Genomic DNA, 19,095 nt, shown 5'->3' on the forward strand with positions numbered 1-19,095 from the left:
GGGAGATTATCAGTGGTCTTGTATGTCTTCCATTTCCTAACAATTGCTCCCACAGTTGATTTCTTCAAACCAAGCTGCTTACCTATTGCAGATTCAGTCTTCCCAGCCTGGTGCAGGTCTACAATTTTGTTTCTGGTGTCCTTTGACAGCTCTTTGGTCTTGGCCATAGTGGAGTTTGGAGTGTGACTGTTTGAGGTTGTGGACAGGTGTCTTTTATACTGATAACAAGTTCAAACAGGTGCCATTAATACAGGTAACGAGTGGAGGACAGAGGAGCCTCTTAAAGAAGAAGTTACAGGTCTGTGAGAGCCAGAAATCTTGCTTGTTTGTAGGTGACCAAATACTTATTTTCCACCATAATTTGCAAATAAATTCATAAAAAATCCTACAATGTGATTTTCTGGAGAATTTCTTTTTCCATTTTGTCTGTCATAGTTGAAGTGTACCTATGATGAAAATTACAGGCCTCCTCTTTTTAAGTGGGAGAACTTGCACAATTGGTGGCTGACTAAATACTTTTTTGCCCCACTGTACACATTTTTAGCAAATGTTATTGTAGGTGTAGCAAAATGATTGTGCTTAGGAGCTAGAAGCAGAGCTGCCATATCTGTCTGCGTCATCTTATCACCCAATATGTGTGATTTTAATGAAATATTTTCATTTTCTTGTGAAATCTCTGAAGCCATGGAGCATGTCCTTGTTTGTGGGTTTGTCCCTGAACCACCTCGAATAGCCTATCTGAAAGAGGATCATTTTCAAATAAAAAAAATGATAGTTCAACCGTCTATCATAGTGTTTTCTGCATCTCAAGACTCAAGTTCAACGTATTAAGACGATGACCTATTTTCTTGTTGTTTGTCAGTGGCAGTACATTGACAAGGACCTTGGCCCATTTATTCTGGACAGGTTCTTTTCTTGTGACCTGATCATGATGAATCATCCTGCACAAACCATGAATATTTCAGCTGGCGTACTTACTCACAGAAGCTTGGTTGTCTTCTATTGTTGGTTCAGTTATTTTTTTCTCCCATCAACGTTTACATGATCTTTCCAGATCATTAACCAAATCTCTTGGTATCACTATTCACAGATATTCTTCAACAATACATGCATGGAGCAGCAAGTGGTATCTTCCTTGTTAGGGAATTTCAAGCCAAACGTTCTGGTTTATTCCAATATAATATATATAATATATAAATCAAATTTATTTATAAAGCCCTTCTTACATCAGCTGATATCTCAAAGGGCTGTACAGAAACCCAGCCTAAAACCCCAAACAGCAAGCAATGCAGGTGTAGAAGCACGGCTTAACAATACAGGTGTAGAACCCTAAATGTATGGTTTTACGTCACCATCATAATAGGGCAATGAATATGAATTAGTGTTTGTTTCATTCAAATAGTTATCCATTTTGATTTTGACGTGGGGAAAAAATAGCATAATTCTCAATCAAAACTCAATCAAATAGTTATCCATTTTGATTTTGACGTGGGGAAAAAATAGCATAATTCTCAATCAAAACTCATTCAAATAGTTATCCATTTTGATTTTGACGTGGGGAAAAAATAGCATAATTCTCAATCAAAACTCAATCAAATAGTTATCCATTTTGATTTTGACGTGGGGAAAAAATAGCATAATTCTCAATCAAAACCTTAAATATCTAGAAACATGCGTAGATCGTTTTGAACCTAAAACATCAAACTTTATTTCATTTCACTTTTTGGATTCTCCTTTTGAATTTCTTGTCATGAGCCTCTAGCACTTTTAGGGTTTTACAATGAGCTACTCTAGGGGGTAAGCTCAGTAGATTAGTGAATAGAGAATCACTCTGGGTAGTGTAGTGGATAGAGAATAGTCCAGAGTAGAGCAGTCACCAGGGTCATACTATTTAACTGTATATAATGCTAACATTATAATGCTATAAATATTTTGCTTGTATAAAAGAACCTGTTCTGTTTTTGAATGTCACCTTCAATATTAACCCATTTCTATGATATACCGTAAGATCTGTTTTGATTATCTGATATTCTGTCACATTTTCTCTTATGAAAGTGGCAATGAGAAGAGAGAAAAAATACTTAATAGAAAAACGTATGATCTCTTCTTTTTTGTACTGTCAACAAATAAGACTCAGAAACCTCCACATCTCAATGTTTTGCAGCCATTGAATTCGAAATGACTTGATTTTTTCAAGTAATCCTAGAAAAGGGGGAGAATAGACACTGCAGAGTCTGCCCCGTTCCCTGGGATAGCCGTACTGTTGTGGCATTGAGTGTTCTCACTATCGCTTCCTATCTACAAACTGGCAAACTGTTGAGGTATTTCATGCGGTGATTGGTTTTAATGCTAGGACATTTATGATTATGAATATCTTTTAAATAGTTTGATTTCTTTAGACATGTTTAGACCTGCATGCTTTGCTTAATATTACCTGTCCCTGTATTTTATTTGTAAACTAACCATAGGACCCATTTTATGATTAGTGATCTTTTAATTAGTCCTATGTAAAGTTACAGGTCAGCATGAGTTTTAGGATCTCTCTCGAAGGTGATAGGCTAGCAACAGAAGGCAGTGGTTGTGTGTTCACAACTGAAAAGCAAAGCATACCAGGCATTTAAAAGAGAAATTAACGCTTCCTTACTTACTACTCAGTTTTGGACATGGTCATCCTGTATTATAAACTGGGTGGTTCAAGCCCTAAATGCTGATTGGCTGAAAGCCGTGGTATATCAGACCGAATACCATGGGTATGACACAACATTTATTCTTACTCCTCTAATTATGTTGATATCAGTTCATAATAGCAATAAGGCACCTCAGGGGTTTGTGATATATGGCCAATCTACCACGGCTAAGGGCTGTGTTCTAGCACTCCTCGTTGCGTTGTGCATAAGAACAGCCTTTAGCTGTGGTATATTGGCCATATACCACACCACCTCGGGCCTTATTGCTTAATTATAGACCATTTAGAATCCAACAGGCTGATTATTCAAGGTACTGTATCACCCTTTAGCATTCACACACATATGACGGGTCTCAATAACAGGACATGAATGTGATTGTAGATATCATTGTGTTTCAAATAAAGTTGGTGTTCATTTACCACTCTTCTCGACCTGAACTATGTCAAACTTTGCAGTTAAACAAAAAATCTAAATGGATCACTTTGTAACTACAGGAACCAAATGGGAGAGTGTGGGAGATAGAATGTAGTTGGCTAGAATTCAGGGGCAGGAAGAGTGGGGGGAATGCAAGGCCTCCCTTATCTAAGGGATTTGCCCTGAGCAAGACTGCAATCAGTCTATTGTTGTTCATGTCAGCTCTGGCGTCATTCGATTGGCTCCCGTGCTGAGCTATGTGATGAGTTACGCCAGAGACTAAGAACCATAGCTGAAAACTTCATAAGAGCTGCAGGATCAAAAACCCACTTAGCTTAACTGAGTATGTTTTTACGTTTCAATTGGACATTCATCGTTAGTAGGCACATTTACAACATTCCGTGATGTGAGATCTGAGTTTAAGAAAAACCACTAAAATGCACAAAATCAAATGTCCTGACATATGTTGGTATATTAATCAATTTGGCCACTGGATGTTTTTGACTCATCCCAGAAACCAGGTTACCATTATTGTGGGACCTGTCTCCAAATATAATTCACAGGGGGAAGGGGGATTTCCTTTTGTCCATTGACGGTTTAAAGCCAAGATGACAAATGCAGTTAGAGCAACTAAAATAGAGTTTCTCCAGTGCCGCTCTGATCCTGTGAAGGGAAATGCTACATTCAGGCTTTAACAGAACTCTCAGAACAGTGTTCCCAAAATAGAGGGTTTTCTATGGAGACCCTTACACTATATAGTACAAAAGTATTTGCATGTGGACACCCCTTCAAATTTGTGGATTTGTCTATTTCAGCCACACCCATTGCTAACAGATGTATGAAATTGAGCACACCGCCATGCAATTTCCATAGACAAACATTGGCAGTAGAATGGTCTTACTGAAGAGCTCAGTGACTTTCAATGTGGCGCCTTTCCAACAAGTCAGTTTGTCAAATTTCTGCCCTACTTGAGCTGCCCCGGTCAACTGAAAGTGCTTTTATTGTGAAGTGGAAACCTAGGAGCAACAACGGCTCAGCCGTGAAGTGGTAGGCCACACAAGCTCACAGAACGGGATTGCTGAAGCGCGCAGAGTGTAAAAATCGTCTGTCCTCGGTTGCAACTCATTACCAAGGTTCAAAACTGCCTCTTGAAGCAACGTCAGCAGAAGAACTGTTAGTCGGGAGTCTTATGAAATGGGTTTCTATGGCCGAGCAGCCGCACACCATCCTAAGATCACCATGCGCAATGCCAAAAGTCGGCAGGAGTGGTGTGAAGCTCAGTGGAAGCAGTGGAAACTCACGCTTCACAATCTGTCAGTCCAACGGACAACTCTGGGTTTGGCGGATGCCAGGAGAACGCTACCTGCCTGAATGAGACGGCATAGTGCCAAATGTAAAGTTTTGTGGAGGAGGAATAGTGGTCTGGGGCTGTTTTTCATGGTTCAGGCTATGGCCCCAGTGAAGGGAAATCTTAACGCTACACCATACGATTCTCTGCTTCTAACTTTGTGGCAAAAGTTTGGCGAAGGCCCTTTCTTGTTTCAGCATGGCAATGCCCTTGTGCACAACGAGGTCCACACAGAAATTGTTTGTCTAGATCTGTGTGGAAGAAGTCGACTGGCCTGCACAGAGCCCTGACCTCAACCCCATCGAACACCTTTGGGATGAATTGTTACGCCGACTGCCTAATCACCCAACATCAGTGCCCTACCTCACTAATGCTCTTGTGGCTGATTTATTTATTTTCCCCCCTATATTTTAAGATATTTCTCGTTAACATACAAATAAGCATGTGTTCTGTTATGAAATGCATAGTATAGATTTTCATACGCTTAAAACTACACATGTAAGATTTTTATCTACTCTAATAATGGTGAATTTAAAATGAAACATCTGATCCAGCTGAACTTATTGAGGCTCCAAAGGTCCGTTTTAGACATTATCGCTTCGTCTGGATGGATCATCTGTCCATAACTCTGCTTGAGTCAAAGGGCCATTATGCTAAGATTGTAACGTAATCTACAGACTCATTCAAGTGTAATAATGAATTGCTACATTGACACAAATTTTCAAGAGACATTTGATATATTTTCGGTTTGTCTCTACAGTTGTATTTCAGTAGCTAGAGGTCATGTATGTAGTGTTAAAAGCATATCGTCCAGCAGGATTTCATAAACTAATCTTCGGAATGCTGGTATTCACTTTGAGGGTTCATGATTCAAGCACACTTTACTTGAATGGTTGTTCACAATGGCTCCATTGCCTATGTTGGAAGTTTTTCATATGTTTGGTGCCAGAAGCTAGACTGGATGCCAGTCTGTTTCTGCCATATCCAACTCGCATTGTTGTTGTCATTCCAAACAACATGGCATGATACTGACAAATGAGGAGTTAAACCATAAACACACTGGCATCAAGTCTGGCCAGAAATCTGATTTAAACTGTAGCCCTATGAAAGATCTAATGAGGGGCACTATGTGTACAAAGGAACAAGGCACCACATAAAACAAATCCATAATATTTTGATTCTTACTGTGTCTTTATATCTAATGTGTTGCATCCAAATCTTTAACTTTATTATGGAGATAATTGATTGTAATAACATAATTAGGATTTTTACAAGTGTTTATTATTTAAGTGAATGGGAACATGTGGTTCTACTGGTAATTCATAATATTATATAATTCTTATATTTGAGCTATTATTTTTACATTTTCAGTCCTTTTAACTTATTGGACTAAGTTCTCTAGTTCTTTAAAACCAGTAAACTGATGGGTTAAGCCTATATTAGTGTTGTGGTTGTGTGGCTTAAAAATAGCTTCTAACCTGTCACATTGATACTTTTGGGCGCCACTCCAGCCTATCAGTTACTTCAGCATCTGCTAACATACAATTAGCAAACATTCTGTGTGATTATGTTCAACCAAAAGTCACTTTCATTAATCTTTTCGGGATGTTATTTCCAGGATTCCTTCTTCAAGCCCATGTTTTCTACTTTTCTAACCAATTGTTTTTCTTGTAATGAAGAACACTTTTGCAGTTTGTTCTAAGAAAAAGAGAAGCAACCTTTTTTAAAAGGATCTCAGTCAGTCTAATTTGATCCATAATAAATTAGTCTAGTTCAAGGAGATGGAGTTGCTAGCTATCCTTTTTTTCTCTTAAAAAAAAAAAATCCCTTTACTTTAAATGGATAGTTTGGGTTTTTGGCAATGGGGCCTTTGATCTACTTAGACATATAATACACATGACATACGCATAGTATAATTACGTTTTGTTGATAATAAACTACAGTATATCTTGTTTGTCCCTTCAACAAATTCACTTAGTGTTGGGTTGAAATGTTACCTGATAACTAATACAAAAATAGGCCATTTTTCAGAAGCCAGAGCAGAATACTTTGGTGTCATGTTCTTTGTGCACATAATGTTCCCTACACTGGTTGTATTAGATTCTCTGGCACCCTGAAGGATTGTTACTCCTCTTAGTGAGACCCGTCAGTCTACAGTACATGCTCACAAATTCTATATAAACTAAGCTTTTGCTTTAAGGTGGGATCTCTTGGAAGCGTTAATTTGTGTTTTTTCAACCTGAGTCAGAATGGGGGGAATGGGATATGTATGCAAGTTAATCATGTGTGATTTTTAAAAATTTTATTCAACAGAGGAATGTGATCTTAAGCACGTTAATTACAGTGCATTTTGATTTAATTTATTGTTTTGACTTTGTACACATTAAGATAGTTCTAGGGATCGTAAGAAAGACAAAGCACTGAGTTTATGAATGAGTGAACAGCAGTATCTAAACTGGAGAGTATATGTTTCTTCATGGATGTCACTGGGTTGCTACACCTTTCACTTTATTCACATTTAAAACTCATATTTGAAGCGTGCCTCTTCAGGGTGCTCATCTAGAGACCCCTCGCTGCGGTGTTGCACCAACATTACGGCAATTTTTGACTTAATTAAATCGTGTAGTAAATATAGAATATGTTAGATGGTCTTTTCTGTAGCCTACAGGCTGTAGATAAAATGTATGACAATGTAATGAGACTGACAGTTTTTACATGCAGGTCTCTCCTATCAAATAGCCTAACCTAAATGACACCCAATCAAATAAAATATGCGTTATCATGTTAACAAACAATCCTAAAAACAGCTGTACAACTGTTGTCCAGGAGTTTCACCCCACTGACATGATCAGTAGTTTCAAGTTTGTATCCGTCAATGTTTGACAAGCTGGTTATAGCAAAAAATTAAATACTTCTGCATTTCCCGCAGTGTAAACACATTGCAAATAGGCTCACTAACTCCTGATAAAGTTGGATATCTGATATTCAGAGCTTAAATTGCCAAATTGATTAGTCAGCGCATTTATGACTAATAAAGCCTATGCAATGGCCTGTTTTACTAATGGTGGGCCTACAACTTGATGGGCATTCATACAATTCCATTGTGGCTGTCATGGCAGGCTACACCCCAGTAAGCACGAGCCAACGTCTCTCTTTGTTCCTGTCTGGACAAAATGTCTTTTTTTTGTGTGTTTTACAAGTGGTGGGCTTACCACACAGATAGATGGGCATTCATAAACTTAAATCTCAGGCAAAACTGTAGGCTATATGTCAGTAAGCACGGACCAACACTAATGCCTTTTTGGTCGTCTCTTTTTTTATTTTTTATTTTTTTTGTAAAGTCCAAAATCTGAAACAATCATAGACATCTATAAATTACATATTTTCAACTTTAATTTAGAACCAAAAAATTGCCTGATTTCAACATACGGAAAATACATATTTTCATCTTTCATACAGAACCTAAATTGAACCCAACTTCAACGTCTGGAAAGTATGTATATTACACGTCTTTAACGTCCTACAACCCCTTACAGCAACACTGCAGTAGCAGGTTATTTGCCTAGTGCATCATTGCAATCTATATGAGGCAGAGACTGCCCACAAGGTCAAGTGTTTCTCATTTCTAAATAATACAACAAAACAAGTTCAATCAATACGGGGGACCTGCCTCGAATGCCCTCTTCCCCTTACAAAGACCTGGTTGTTCAGCTTGGGAAATTATTTTGCCATGGAATCCAATGGTGTTTAGCCTCGGAACAACAAGTGCAGAATGGTTCTCCCATTAGCCAGCAGAAATGTTTGGCGATTAGCATCCAAACAGTCAAGTTTTGGGCCTCTGTTAGCTTAGAGTATTTTTTTAGATACTTCCTGGAAATGAATTGAACCATTTCCATGGCAGAGCAGAGCAGACCTCAATTCTTACAAGGGAATCTTTTTGGTCTGCTACAGCACATGCCAGGACAGGAACAGTGACCAGGCAATTCTCTACCTGGTGTCTGTTTTTATTTATGACCTGCTTGGAAGCAGGTCACTGGTTTGGCCCTGTCTGATCGCTTTAGATGGCCAATTTTGGCTTAGTAGCCAGGTTAGAGTAGTCCTATCTTTTTAGACTAATTTGCTTTGATGCTCACTTTTTTTACTTTTTACCCAACTGATTTTAGAAGTCCAGACACAGAAAACAGCTCAAACACTGATGCTCTGAATTGTTACCCACCCAGTGACATCCTTGTCTTTTTTCTAGCATATCTATAAGCATTATGGAAATCGTGATCAGAAATCATGATCAACTATGCTCACTGCATTGCTGTTCGCTCATTCATAAAGTCCTACTGTAGGTTTATTACAGGTTTATAGTGGCAACAGGAAATGACTAAACAGACTATCTGTTATGCACACGCCTGAATCTGAGACCAAATCAACCATAGGTCTTTTTGGTGTCTGCTGTGATACCAACATGAAGGGTTGTTGTTTTCATAACCTTTATTGGTTCCTTCTGATTGGATGCAGGCTGCTTTGACATTGAAAACAGACAATCTTTTTTCTCCCTCTTCTTAAACAGTGAGTGCCACTGTAGAGCTCCAACATATTGTCTAATTTCTGCTTTTCTCTCCTGGAAGAAAGGACACCTTTCATCATCCCTGTTCCTTGAAGGTTACTCTGCTGAATCTCTTTTCTTCTCTCTTATGCTTTTCCATTTTTATCCCTGTCTTCTTTCTGTCTCTTCTTCCATCTGCATCAAATCATGAACATGGATGTACTGAAAAAAAAACTAGCTTTCCCTGTGACCGATGAAAGAGTTGGAGGACCCTGAAGCCTGTCTTGAGGACTGCCTTTGGACCAAATAAGCAGAACTTTGATCCTCTGTTGCCAGTCTCTACTCACTTTAGCAAGAATTTAACTATTATTCAGCTTTTTTTTTAGAGACACTTTGTTAGCTTCACACACACACACCCACTCACTCATATTTACGTCTCATTTACGTCTCATACACACACATACATTTTCTGCAAGGTGGACTTGATGACTTGATACCATGATTTTGACCCTGTTCAACCTCTGTACCTGAAAATCAAGTGCTGTTTTCAGAACACCACCTTGTGTAACTTTTCCTCTTTTTGACTATTATATATTTCTTTGAGGTCACCGTCAATCAGAACGAACTTGTCCGTTATCTCCAAGGATGTGCATTTCTTCCACTCAATGTTTTGCATCTTTGAAATGTATCAACATTTCTGGGATGTGGGAATGACTTTGGTCTCCTGATTCAGACATTTTTTAAATGTGTGCATATTGATAGTTATTTATCATGTTCTCTTGCAGTGGACAGCTCTACATTTTCATTTAAAAAAAATGTGAGATTTTTATTTCCAGATGCATTTAATTTCAGGGAAAAAATATCTAAAAGGATCAGTTGTCATCTCTCCCTCAAAGAGATAATGGTAGTGTAGATGTGCAAGGTTAGTGTAATAGAGGCAGTCAGGGATGTATGTGTGTGTGTGTGTGTGTGAGATCCCTGGCTATGGCCGGGCGTAGGTTTCTCTAATGCTCTCTTCTCTTATTGCGCAGTATGAGGAACGCTAGTGGGCTGTCCGCCGCTGACCTGGCCCATGCCCAGGGGTTCCGCGAATGTGCTGAGATGCTCTCCAATGCGCAGAACCTGCAGCAGAACCTGACCCAGACCCAGCTTAACGGCTTCTGTCTGAACGGTACCACCCAGAACGGAGGCCACTCCCACCCTCTCATCCTAGGGCGGAGCCTCCTTAACGGGGCACCCAATAGAAAGAGATCGTTTGATAACATGGAAGCCAATCAAATCAAGAAGGCCAGAACTGACGGTAGATTTTTGCAGTTTTAATACTCTGTAAAAAATAACTTCAATTTGCGAGGGATTATTAACGTATTCCAGTGTTTTTTTTTTTTTTAAATGAGCAAGAGTTTTAGGGTGATTAATCTCCTGACTATGGTTGCAAAGAGAACTGGCCATTTACCAAAGTTACCGGCATCTTCTGCAATCTGGTCATTTTGCTAATTTATACTTTTAAAAAAATGTATTCATGTTCAACTCTGGAAAAAATTGAGACCACTGCAACATGATCAGTTACTCTGGTTTTACTATTTATAGGTATGTGTTTGGGTAAAATGAACATTTTGTTTTATTCTATAAACTACTGATTTACTTTTTTCACCACCAGTTTGGAGCCAAAATGTTTACAACAAAGACTTATTGACATAGTAAAATAAGTGTGTAAAATATACAGTACCAGTCAAAAGTTTGGACACCTACTCATTCAAGGTTTTTTCTTAATTTGTACTATTTTCTACATTGTATAATAATAGTGAATACATCAACACTATGAAATTACATAGAATCATGTAGTAACCAAAAAAGGTTTAAACAAATCAAAATATATTTGATATTCTTCAATGTAGCCACCCTTTGAACACTCTTGGTATTCTCTCAACCAGATTCATGAGGTGACCTGGAATACATTTCAATTAACAGGTGTGCCTTGTTAAAAGTTCATTTGTGGAATTGATTTATTTGACACGTTTGAGCCAATAAGTTGTGTTGTGACAAGGTAGGGGTGGTAAACAGAAGATAGCCCTATTTGGTAAGAGACCAAGTCCATATTAATGCTAAAAACAGCTCAAATAAGCAAAGAGAAACAACAATTCATCATTACTTTAAGACATGAAGGTCAGTCAATCCGTAACATTTCAAGAACTTTGAAAGTTTCTTCAAGTGCAGTTGCAAAAACCATCAATCGCTATGATGAAACTAGCTCTCATGAGGACCGCCAAATGGAAAGGAAGACCCAGAGTTACCTCTGCTGCAGAAGATAAGTTCATTAGAGTTAACGGCACCTCTGATTTGCAGCCCAAATGAATGTTTCACAGAGTTCAAGTAACAGACCAAACACCAACTGTTCAGAGGACACTGTGTACAGTTTTTATTTATTTTTTATTTCACCTTTATTAAACCAGGTAGGCCAGTTAAGGACAAGTTCTCATTTACAACTGCGACCTGGCCAAAATAGAGCAAAGCAGTGCAACACAAACAACTGAGTTACACAAGGGATAAACAAACGTACAGTTAATAGCACAATAGAAAAATTGATATACAGTGTGTGCAAATGTAGTAAGATTAGGGAGGTAAGGCAGTAAATAGGCCGTAGTGGCGAAATAATTACAATTTAGCATTAACACTGGAGTGATAGATGTGCAGAAGATTAATGTGCAAGTAGAGATACTGGGGTGCAAATTAATTTTTTTTTATTAAAAAACAATATGGGGATGAGGTAGTTGGGTGGGCTATTTACAGATGGGCTATGTACAGATGCAAAGATCGGTAACCTGCTCTGACAGCTGATGCTTAAAGTTAGTGAGGGAGATATGTCTCCAGCTTCAGTGATTTTTTTTTTTTTTTTTGCAATTCATTCCAGTCATTGGCAGCAGAGAACTGCAAGGAAAGGCGGCCAAAGGAGGAGTTGGCTTTGGGGGTGACCAGTGAAATATACCCGCTGGAGCGCGTGCTACAGGTGGGTGCTGCAATGGTAAACAGTGAGCTGAGATAAGGCGGGGCTTTACCTAGCAAAGTCTTATAGATGACCTGGAGCCAGTGGGTTTGGCGACGAATATGTAGCGAGGGCCAGCCAACGAGAGCATACAGGTTGCAGTGGTGGGTAGTATATGGGGCTTTGGTGATACAATTGGATGGCACTGTGATGGACTTCATCCAGTTTGCTGAGTAGAGTGTTGGAGACTATTTTGTAAATGACATCTTCGAAGTCAGGGATTGGTAGGATAGTTAGTTTTACGAGGGTATGTTTGGCAGCATGAGTGAAGGATGCTTTGTTGCGAAATTAGAAGCCGATTCTAGATTTAATTTTGGATTGGAGATGCTTAATGTGAGTCTGGAAGGACAGTTTACAGTATAACCAGACACCTCAGTATTTGTAGTTGTCCACATATTTTAAGTCAGAACCGTCCAGAATAGTGATGCTAGACGGGCGGGCGGGTGCGGGCAACGATCGGTTGAAGAGCATGCATTTAGTTTTGCTTGCATTTAAGAGCAGTTGGAGGCCACGAAGGAGTGTTGTATGTCATTGAAGCTCATCTGGAGGTTTGTTATCAGGCTTTCATGGTCGAATTGCTGCAAAGAAACCACTACTGAAGGACACCAATAATAAGAAGACACGATCAATGGTCATTAGACGGGTGGAAATCTGTCGTTTTGATCTGGAGTCCAGATTTGATGTTTTTTGTTCCAACTTCCGTGTCTTTGTGAGACGCAGAGTAGGTGAACGAATTATCTCTGCATGTGTGGTTCCCACCGTGCAGCATGGAGGTGGTGTGGGGGTGCTTTGCTGGTGACACTGTCTGGGATTTATTTAGAATTCAAGGCACACTTAACCAGCATGGCTACATGAGCATTCTGCAGCGATACGCCATCCCATCTGGTTTGCACATAGTGGGACTATCATTTGTTTTTCAACAGGACAATGACCCAAAACACACCACCAGGCTGTGTAAGGGCTATTTTGCCAAGGAGAGTGATGGAGTGCTGCATCAGATGACCTGGCTTCCACTATCACCCAACCTTAACCCAATTGAGATGGTTTGGGATGAGTTGGACCGCAGAGTGAAGGAAAAGCAGCCAACAAGTGCTCAGCATATTTGGGAACTCCAAGACTTTTGGAAAATGGTTCCTCGTGAAGCTGGTTAAGAGAATGCCAAGAGTGTGCAAAGCTTAACACTTTTTTTGGTTACTACATGATTCCATTTTGTGTTATTTCATAGTTTTAAAGTATTCTCTATTCTACAATGTAGAAAATATTACAAATAAAGAAAACCCCTTGAAAAACCCACACCAGAGGTGTGTCCAAACGTTTAACTGGATGTGTATATTATGGATATATCATGCTGAAGCCCTCATTTAACACCAATGGTATTCATTAAGTTGATGGGTTATATTTAGGATAATGATTACAGCTTTGTCATACCCTTTTTGTTTGAAAATCATCTTATTTGATATATGTTTGTTGGCCAGAGATGGACACCTGTGGTAATCTGAAGTACCCAAAAAAGGTCACTAGATGTCACCTGATAAAATAAAATACTTTACGTTACCAAAATGTTGGTAAACTTTTGAAAGTTTCCCGTAGTATAGCATCCATTTGCAGCCCTATTCCTGACTGAATGTTCTCCTCACCTAATTATGCGTAATAAAGCAAAGAGTGTCATAAAACCTTTCCGATTCTAAAATCCTGTTGTAAAACCATGATTAAACTGGCCTAGCCCATATGAGAACCTGGTAGAATACATTGTTTACTTAATTGTGCAGCGTTAGAACGAGCAGTATGAGGAAGAAGGGTGGGGACTTACCCTTTGCTGTTTGCCAGGCCTCTGATGTTGACATGTAAAAGCATCTGCTTGTTTTATTAGACTCTGTAGCAGAGTTTTGAGCTGTTGCCAGGAAGTTGATAAAGGCTGTAGGGAATCAGAAAATGGGGCAGTGGCTGATTTTTTAAAATTTTTATTGCTAAATGATAAAGCCTAAAATTGGACGTTGGACTTGCTGAGTAAGGTTGATTATTCTAGAATGCTAAATACCAGTGTCTCCCCTTCTGCCCAGACAGCCTGTGCATGATGGAATGGCCTCTTTGGGACTGTGGAGTATTCTGACCTGTATGTCATTGTATTCTTATTTAGTTGTATTCTAGATGGTAGCCCAACATGCTCATCCACTACATCCACTGCTCTAACTAGGTATGGGCCTGCCGCTGGGGATGCTGAATGGGTCGGTCTGCGGCGTCGGAGAGTTCCTGATGGAGAGCATGGAGTCAGCGCCACCGGCAGTGAGCTCAGGTGGGCCAGGACCCTTGGCATTTGGGATGAATGGGTCTGCGCCGGTGCCAGGCCTGGTGGACCAGGGGGGAGTGGAGGTGTCCACACCGGCCCCTAAGGAGCTGGAGATCTTCACTGTGGCCTCCATGCAGATCCCCTGTCGCTGCACTAACTCCTATGCCTACCTGTAGAGACCTTAGAGTGCATGTGTTGAGTGTTGACCCTCCTAGTCATTGTATCTTGGTAGAATGTCCATCAGGCCCTCTCTGGCCATGTTCTCTCACTGATGGAATTAATTTTAGTGCCATTGTTGGGTTCTTGGCATGATAATGATATATTTCCCGGGTTCTAGAAATAAAGGCATAAATAGTTAATTTATTGTATTCTACATACATGTTAAGAAATCCATTGCCTTGCTACCATACTTAATTGATAGAGAAACATTAGTTTTATGTTTTGTTGTTATACCAGGTTCTTTGAATGATCCACACAATTCTTGTTAAATAGTCTTGTGTTTTTGGCAAAGCCCCTTACGATGAGTGACTTCTGTTTTGCACAATTATCCCTCCACACCCTACATTGCCCAATGGTAACTGTAATAATGTTGTAAAATTCTAATCTACATTCCTTTGATGTAGAAACGCCCACACCTTGGGAACAACTTACTGAAACCAGCCTCACTTGGTTTCCGGAGAAGAATAGGGAGAAGGTTAGACTTTGGTTAGTTCAAATCCTAGAGGCTGCACTGAAGTTTCCCTCCGCATCATGAATATGCAATGGCGGAATTCTGACCTTTACGAAGATAGACCAGTGGTTCCCAACTGTTTTTTAACCGTGGCACACCTTGATGGGATAGCATTTCACTATTAATTTATTTAGTGGTAATGACCTCTTTATTTTATCTGATCCATACAGCAAATATATTTTCTGTGACACGTTTTTTATACATTAAATATGGTTTGTTTGAAATAGTTCCTTACTCATGATTGTCATTGTGTGTGTGTACTAGAGGTCTTCGTGAATCCAGCTGTACACGAATCCCCGAGACCAGATCTGGGATGCAAGCGTGTCCGGATCGAGAATTCTTAATAATATCAAGGGTCTGGGTCGGCTCTGATATGATTGCCTTGGGTATGTGTAATTTTTAACTGACTTGCTAGGACCCACATAAATTCGAACACGAATGCTGCAGTAGAGAGAGACAGAGAAGTTGTATAAATTTTGCTGCTGCTCTTTGTTTTTCATGAAAGTGGTACGTGTAGCTTGTTGTTGGCCAATCATAAGAGCCAATGTATGCTTGGTCCGAAAATGTGGTCAAGGCACGATATGGATGGTGTGACACAATTGCGGAGCCTCGGGGGGCACGCACAGGCCAAATTGAGCTCTGTACCGCATCGCCGTGCGCCACTCAAATGCGGAGGTCTCCGTATAGCGCCGCGTTGACTGATTGGTTGACTAGGTGAGGGCGGGAGGTCCTGTATAAACACAAACTGACTTCCTTGACAACTTCCTTCACTACAGCTCTGGGAGTTGTTTGTAACTAGAACGGGAAAGCGTATGCAGCATCAAATAATGTAGCTTGCGCTCTTAACTAGCTTCTCCCGGTTTGATGCAGTCAATATAGGTACCAGTACTTAATCATATATGATGATAAATAACCTAGCTATGGCAGCGATTAGTCTACTATAGCTCAAGTCGGATTGGTTGGTTGCGGTCTCTCCCGCCACTGTTCCTGTGTCGCTCATTCACGCACACAGTAGCCTACCACACAGCATGGCCCCTGCTATAGCGTCATTACTCTCTACCTCTTCCCTTGGGCTTTATCAGCTCCGGTTAATAAAGTAGCTTAAAAATGTACTTGTCTGTTGCTTCAGGACCGGGTCTGTATCGATCAGGTCTATACCGAACGGGTCTAGTTGTCCTCGGTTCTGTTCAGAACAGGTCTCTCTATATAGTTGTATTTTATTTATGCATATCGGGTCCGGATGGGAAACCCCAGGTCCATTTTAGAATGGATCCATCTTTTTTGACCCGTGAAGGCCTCTACCGGTTTAAGGGCGTCCCCGAATCTGCACCAGAAATAACAAAATGTAGCACTGGTTAAATATGTATTTTAGTTTTTAACGGTTTGCGCTACAAACAGGCGGGTTTCTGCATTATAAAGGTGCTACCAAGGACACAAAGCCATGCTCTGTTTGTTTCTATAGCACAGTGACTCCGGCTAAATTTAATCAGACTTTCCTGTTTTAATGGTTTTCACAGACTAAGTAAAGTGATACAAATTATATAACCGACTCTAGTGCGCCAAAGTAAAAATTCCATGTGCATTCCACAGGTCCCGTTTTATAAGTGCGTGTTAAACATCGTTTGGTGGCCACTGAGTTAAGACATCCAGTACTGCATTTAGTGGTAGTAATGTTGTTGCACCACTTTGGCCAATAAGGGGATAAAGACATAATTTGTCCATCATGTCAGAATGAAGAGACTACTAGAGAATGTTCCTGCCCTTAAAGTAAAAATAAGGGAAAGCATATTTTGTTTTATCTGCTTTTTCTTTTATTCCCCCTGAGAAAATCTACCTTTTTGGACATTTCTGGTGGTGACTCTGTCTCATAGCTATTTTTTTTATACAAGAACTCCCTTGTTATGCCAAAGCATATCTTTACGTTAATCTTTACTGTGCAACTTTTCTGTATTATGTGAGCTTTTAGGTATTTCCAAGGTGTGCTATATGGCCTGACCCTGTCCTATTAGCTAGCAGACTGGAGACTTTGGTTGGATTAACCCCTCCTAGTGCCCTCATCTTCTCTCATTCTACTTTTCTAGGAAAGGACTTTGTACGCTTTTCTGTATAGCCTATCTATTGTGTCTGGTGTTGAAAATTGTGAGTTTATTTTGACTGTTTTTCTAAGTTTTTGCAGCTTTATTTTGCTTGTGTTTTGTTGTATTGCTTTGCTAACTGCAGTAATGACAAAATGTAGACGTTGATCTATGACAAATGAGCGTGATTAGTAGTGCTACAATTTTTATAAAGCAAGGCAAAGCTACTCTTGCCCAAGGCATTTTTTTAAGAAGGAAAAACAGGAACCTTCATAAATCTATTGGTCACAAACTTTAAATCCCTCCCTGCATACATCTGCTTCATGACAATTTTTCGGTCGAGCAATCCGCTCAGCAGTACTATTCAGTCTGTACAGAATCACAAATGTTAATGAGTAGATGGCATAGATTGATGCAAATTAGAGCTGACACTCAGTGTGGAGTAGTTTTGTACGGTTTAAACTCATTAAAAGGTAATTATTTTGAATAAAATTATGATGGTGGGGCTATGATTTTTCTCTTAATTTGTTACTTTCTCATGCACACACAAAATTATCTACAATCGTCTGAAAACACAGAAGCAATATTATTTCATATTTTCTATAGTTCACCTGAATATCTGAGTAGTTTGGTGCCCTCTAGTGATATTGAGAAGGCTGTGCAGGCCCTCAATTGTGCCGTCTCATTTCTAAAGATTATGCTGTCATATAGACAGCTCCAATGGGAGCGGGAAGGGGGTGGAACTAGGGGTGCGTTCGTAAATTCACTCTGGCTATCTACTCCGATTTCAGAGCACTATCATCTGAGTGTGCCAGAGTGCAGAATAATTTATGAATTTACGAACGCTCAACACCCGTTGATTATGGCCGGTGTCAGTAAACGTCTGCAAAAAAGCACAATTAAGTTGTTGCCAGCAGCACAGTTAGTCGCCAACACTCTGGATAACATGGAAACAGCCTAACCAGCTCTGCTAGTGCGAGTAAAATGGAGTGAGATGTTCTCTCATTTGTGTCTGAAAGTAGCTAGCCAACATTAGCCAGTTAGCTTGGAAGCTTGAGATGTTAGCCAGTTAGCTTGGAACTAAAGATGTTAAGTCAGAACGCTCGGGTCAACCCTACTCATCTGCCAGATCTTAGACTGTTCGCTCTGAACGCTCCGAGAGCAAAACTCCCTGAATTTACGAACGGGCAGAACCGTATAGCTCCAGAATGAATCTACGAACAAATCCCTAGTGCAGCCGCGAGCAGGGTTTGTGTGTCGATGTAACCAGGATGTACAGTGATGTAACACAAGATTGTGAGGTTTACTGGAACCTATTTGGCAATCTGTAGTCAGGTTTTCCGTTTCTGAAATGTTCATCTCCATCAGTAATAGTTGTGCAAAATCAATTATTAAATCTTTGCTCATCTGTGAGCAGGAAGATTTGGCCCCGCACTGGCAAAACCAGCATTGAAATTATTTGACCAGGTGTCCCATTTCCAATGGCAGGTGACCCTCTAGCAGCAGGTTTAGGGTGTGAGGGGACCCGGTCGAGCGGCTCTACCATCGCCCCCGCCGACATCGTACACCACCACGTCTACGGGGATACAGCGGAGCACATGGTTGCTACTGGTAACTCAGGCAGCCAGGTGGAACACCAGACGTCGGTGAAGGCAGAGCAGCAGTACTACCATCAGCAGTATAACCATTCCCTGTTCAGCATCATCCTCCTCTACCACGGCTCATAAGGAGTTGGAAGGACCCGGGTGTCAGGCCGTCCCTCGGTTTGCCTGTCATTTATGCTTGATGTAAACAAGCATTCATATGCCTTAAAACCATGGAGTGAGTGGTTCCTTTTTCATATGGTCATTGTGATTTTTTTATATATATTTTTAATGTAAAGGGAAGGCCTATCCCTCTTCTAAAGGGGATGTTTAGTTTTTGGATATGAAATGTTCTGTAAAACAGTAACTTGTTTTTGATACAGTTTTCTAATGT

The 19,095-nt window shown here is 40.1% G+C and overlaps 1 protein-coding gene across 2 annotated transcripts in view; it reads left to right on the forward strand.

Moving 5' to 3' along the window:
- Positions 1-17,609, forward strand: part of LOC110502017 (ankyrin repeat domain-containing protein 10) — a 33,346-nt gene extending 15,737 nt beyond the window's left edge. For both annotated transcript variants that reach the window (XM_021579919.2, XM_021579920.2), the window contains exons 4-5: positions 10,018-10,286; positions 14,221-17,609. In XM_021579919.2, coding sequence (XP_021435594.2) covers positions 10,018-10,286; positions 14,221-14,489 — 538 coding nt within the window. In that variant the 3' untranslated portion in view covers positions 14,490-17,609. The remainder of the gene's footprint in view (positions 1-10,017; positions 10,287-14,220) is intronic.
- The last annotated feature ends 1,486 nt before the right edge of the window (positions 17,610-19,095 follow it).

Source organism: Oncorhynchus mykiss, chromosome 22 (assembly GCF_013265735.2).
Source record: "Oncorhynchus mykiss isolate Arlee chromosome 22, USDA_OmykA_1.1, whole genome shotgun sequence".
Classification (NCBI taxonomy): Eukaryota; Metazoa; Chordata; class Actinopteri; order Salmoniformes; family Salmonidae; genus Oncorhynchus; species Oncorhynchus mykiss.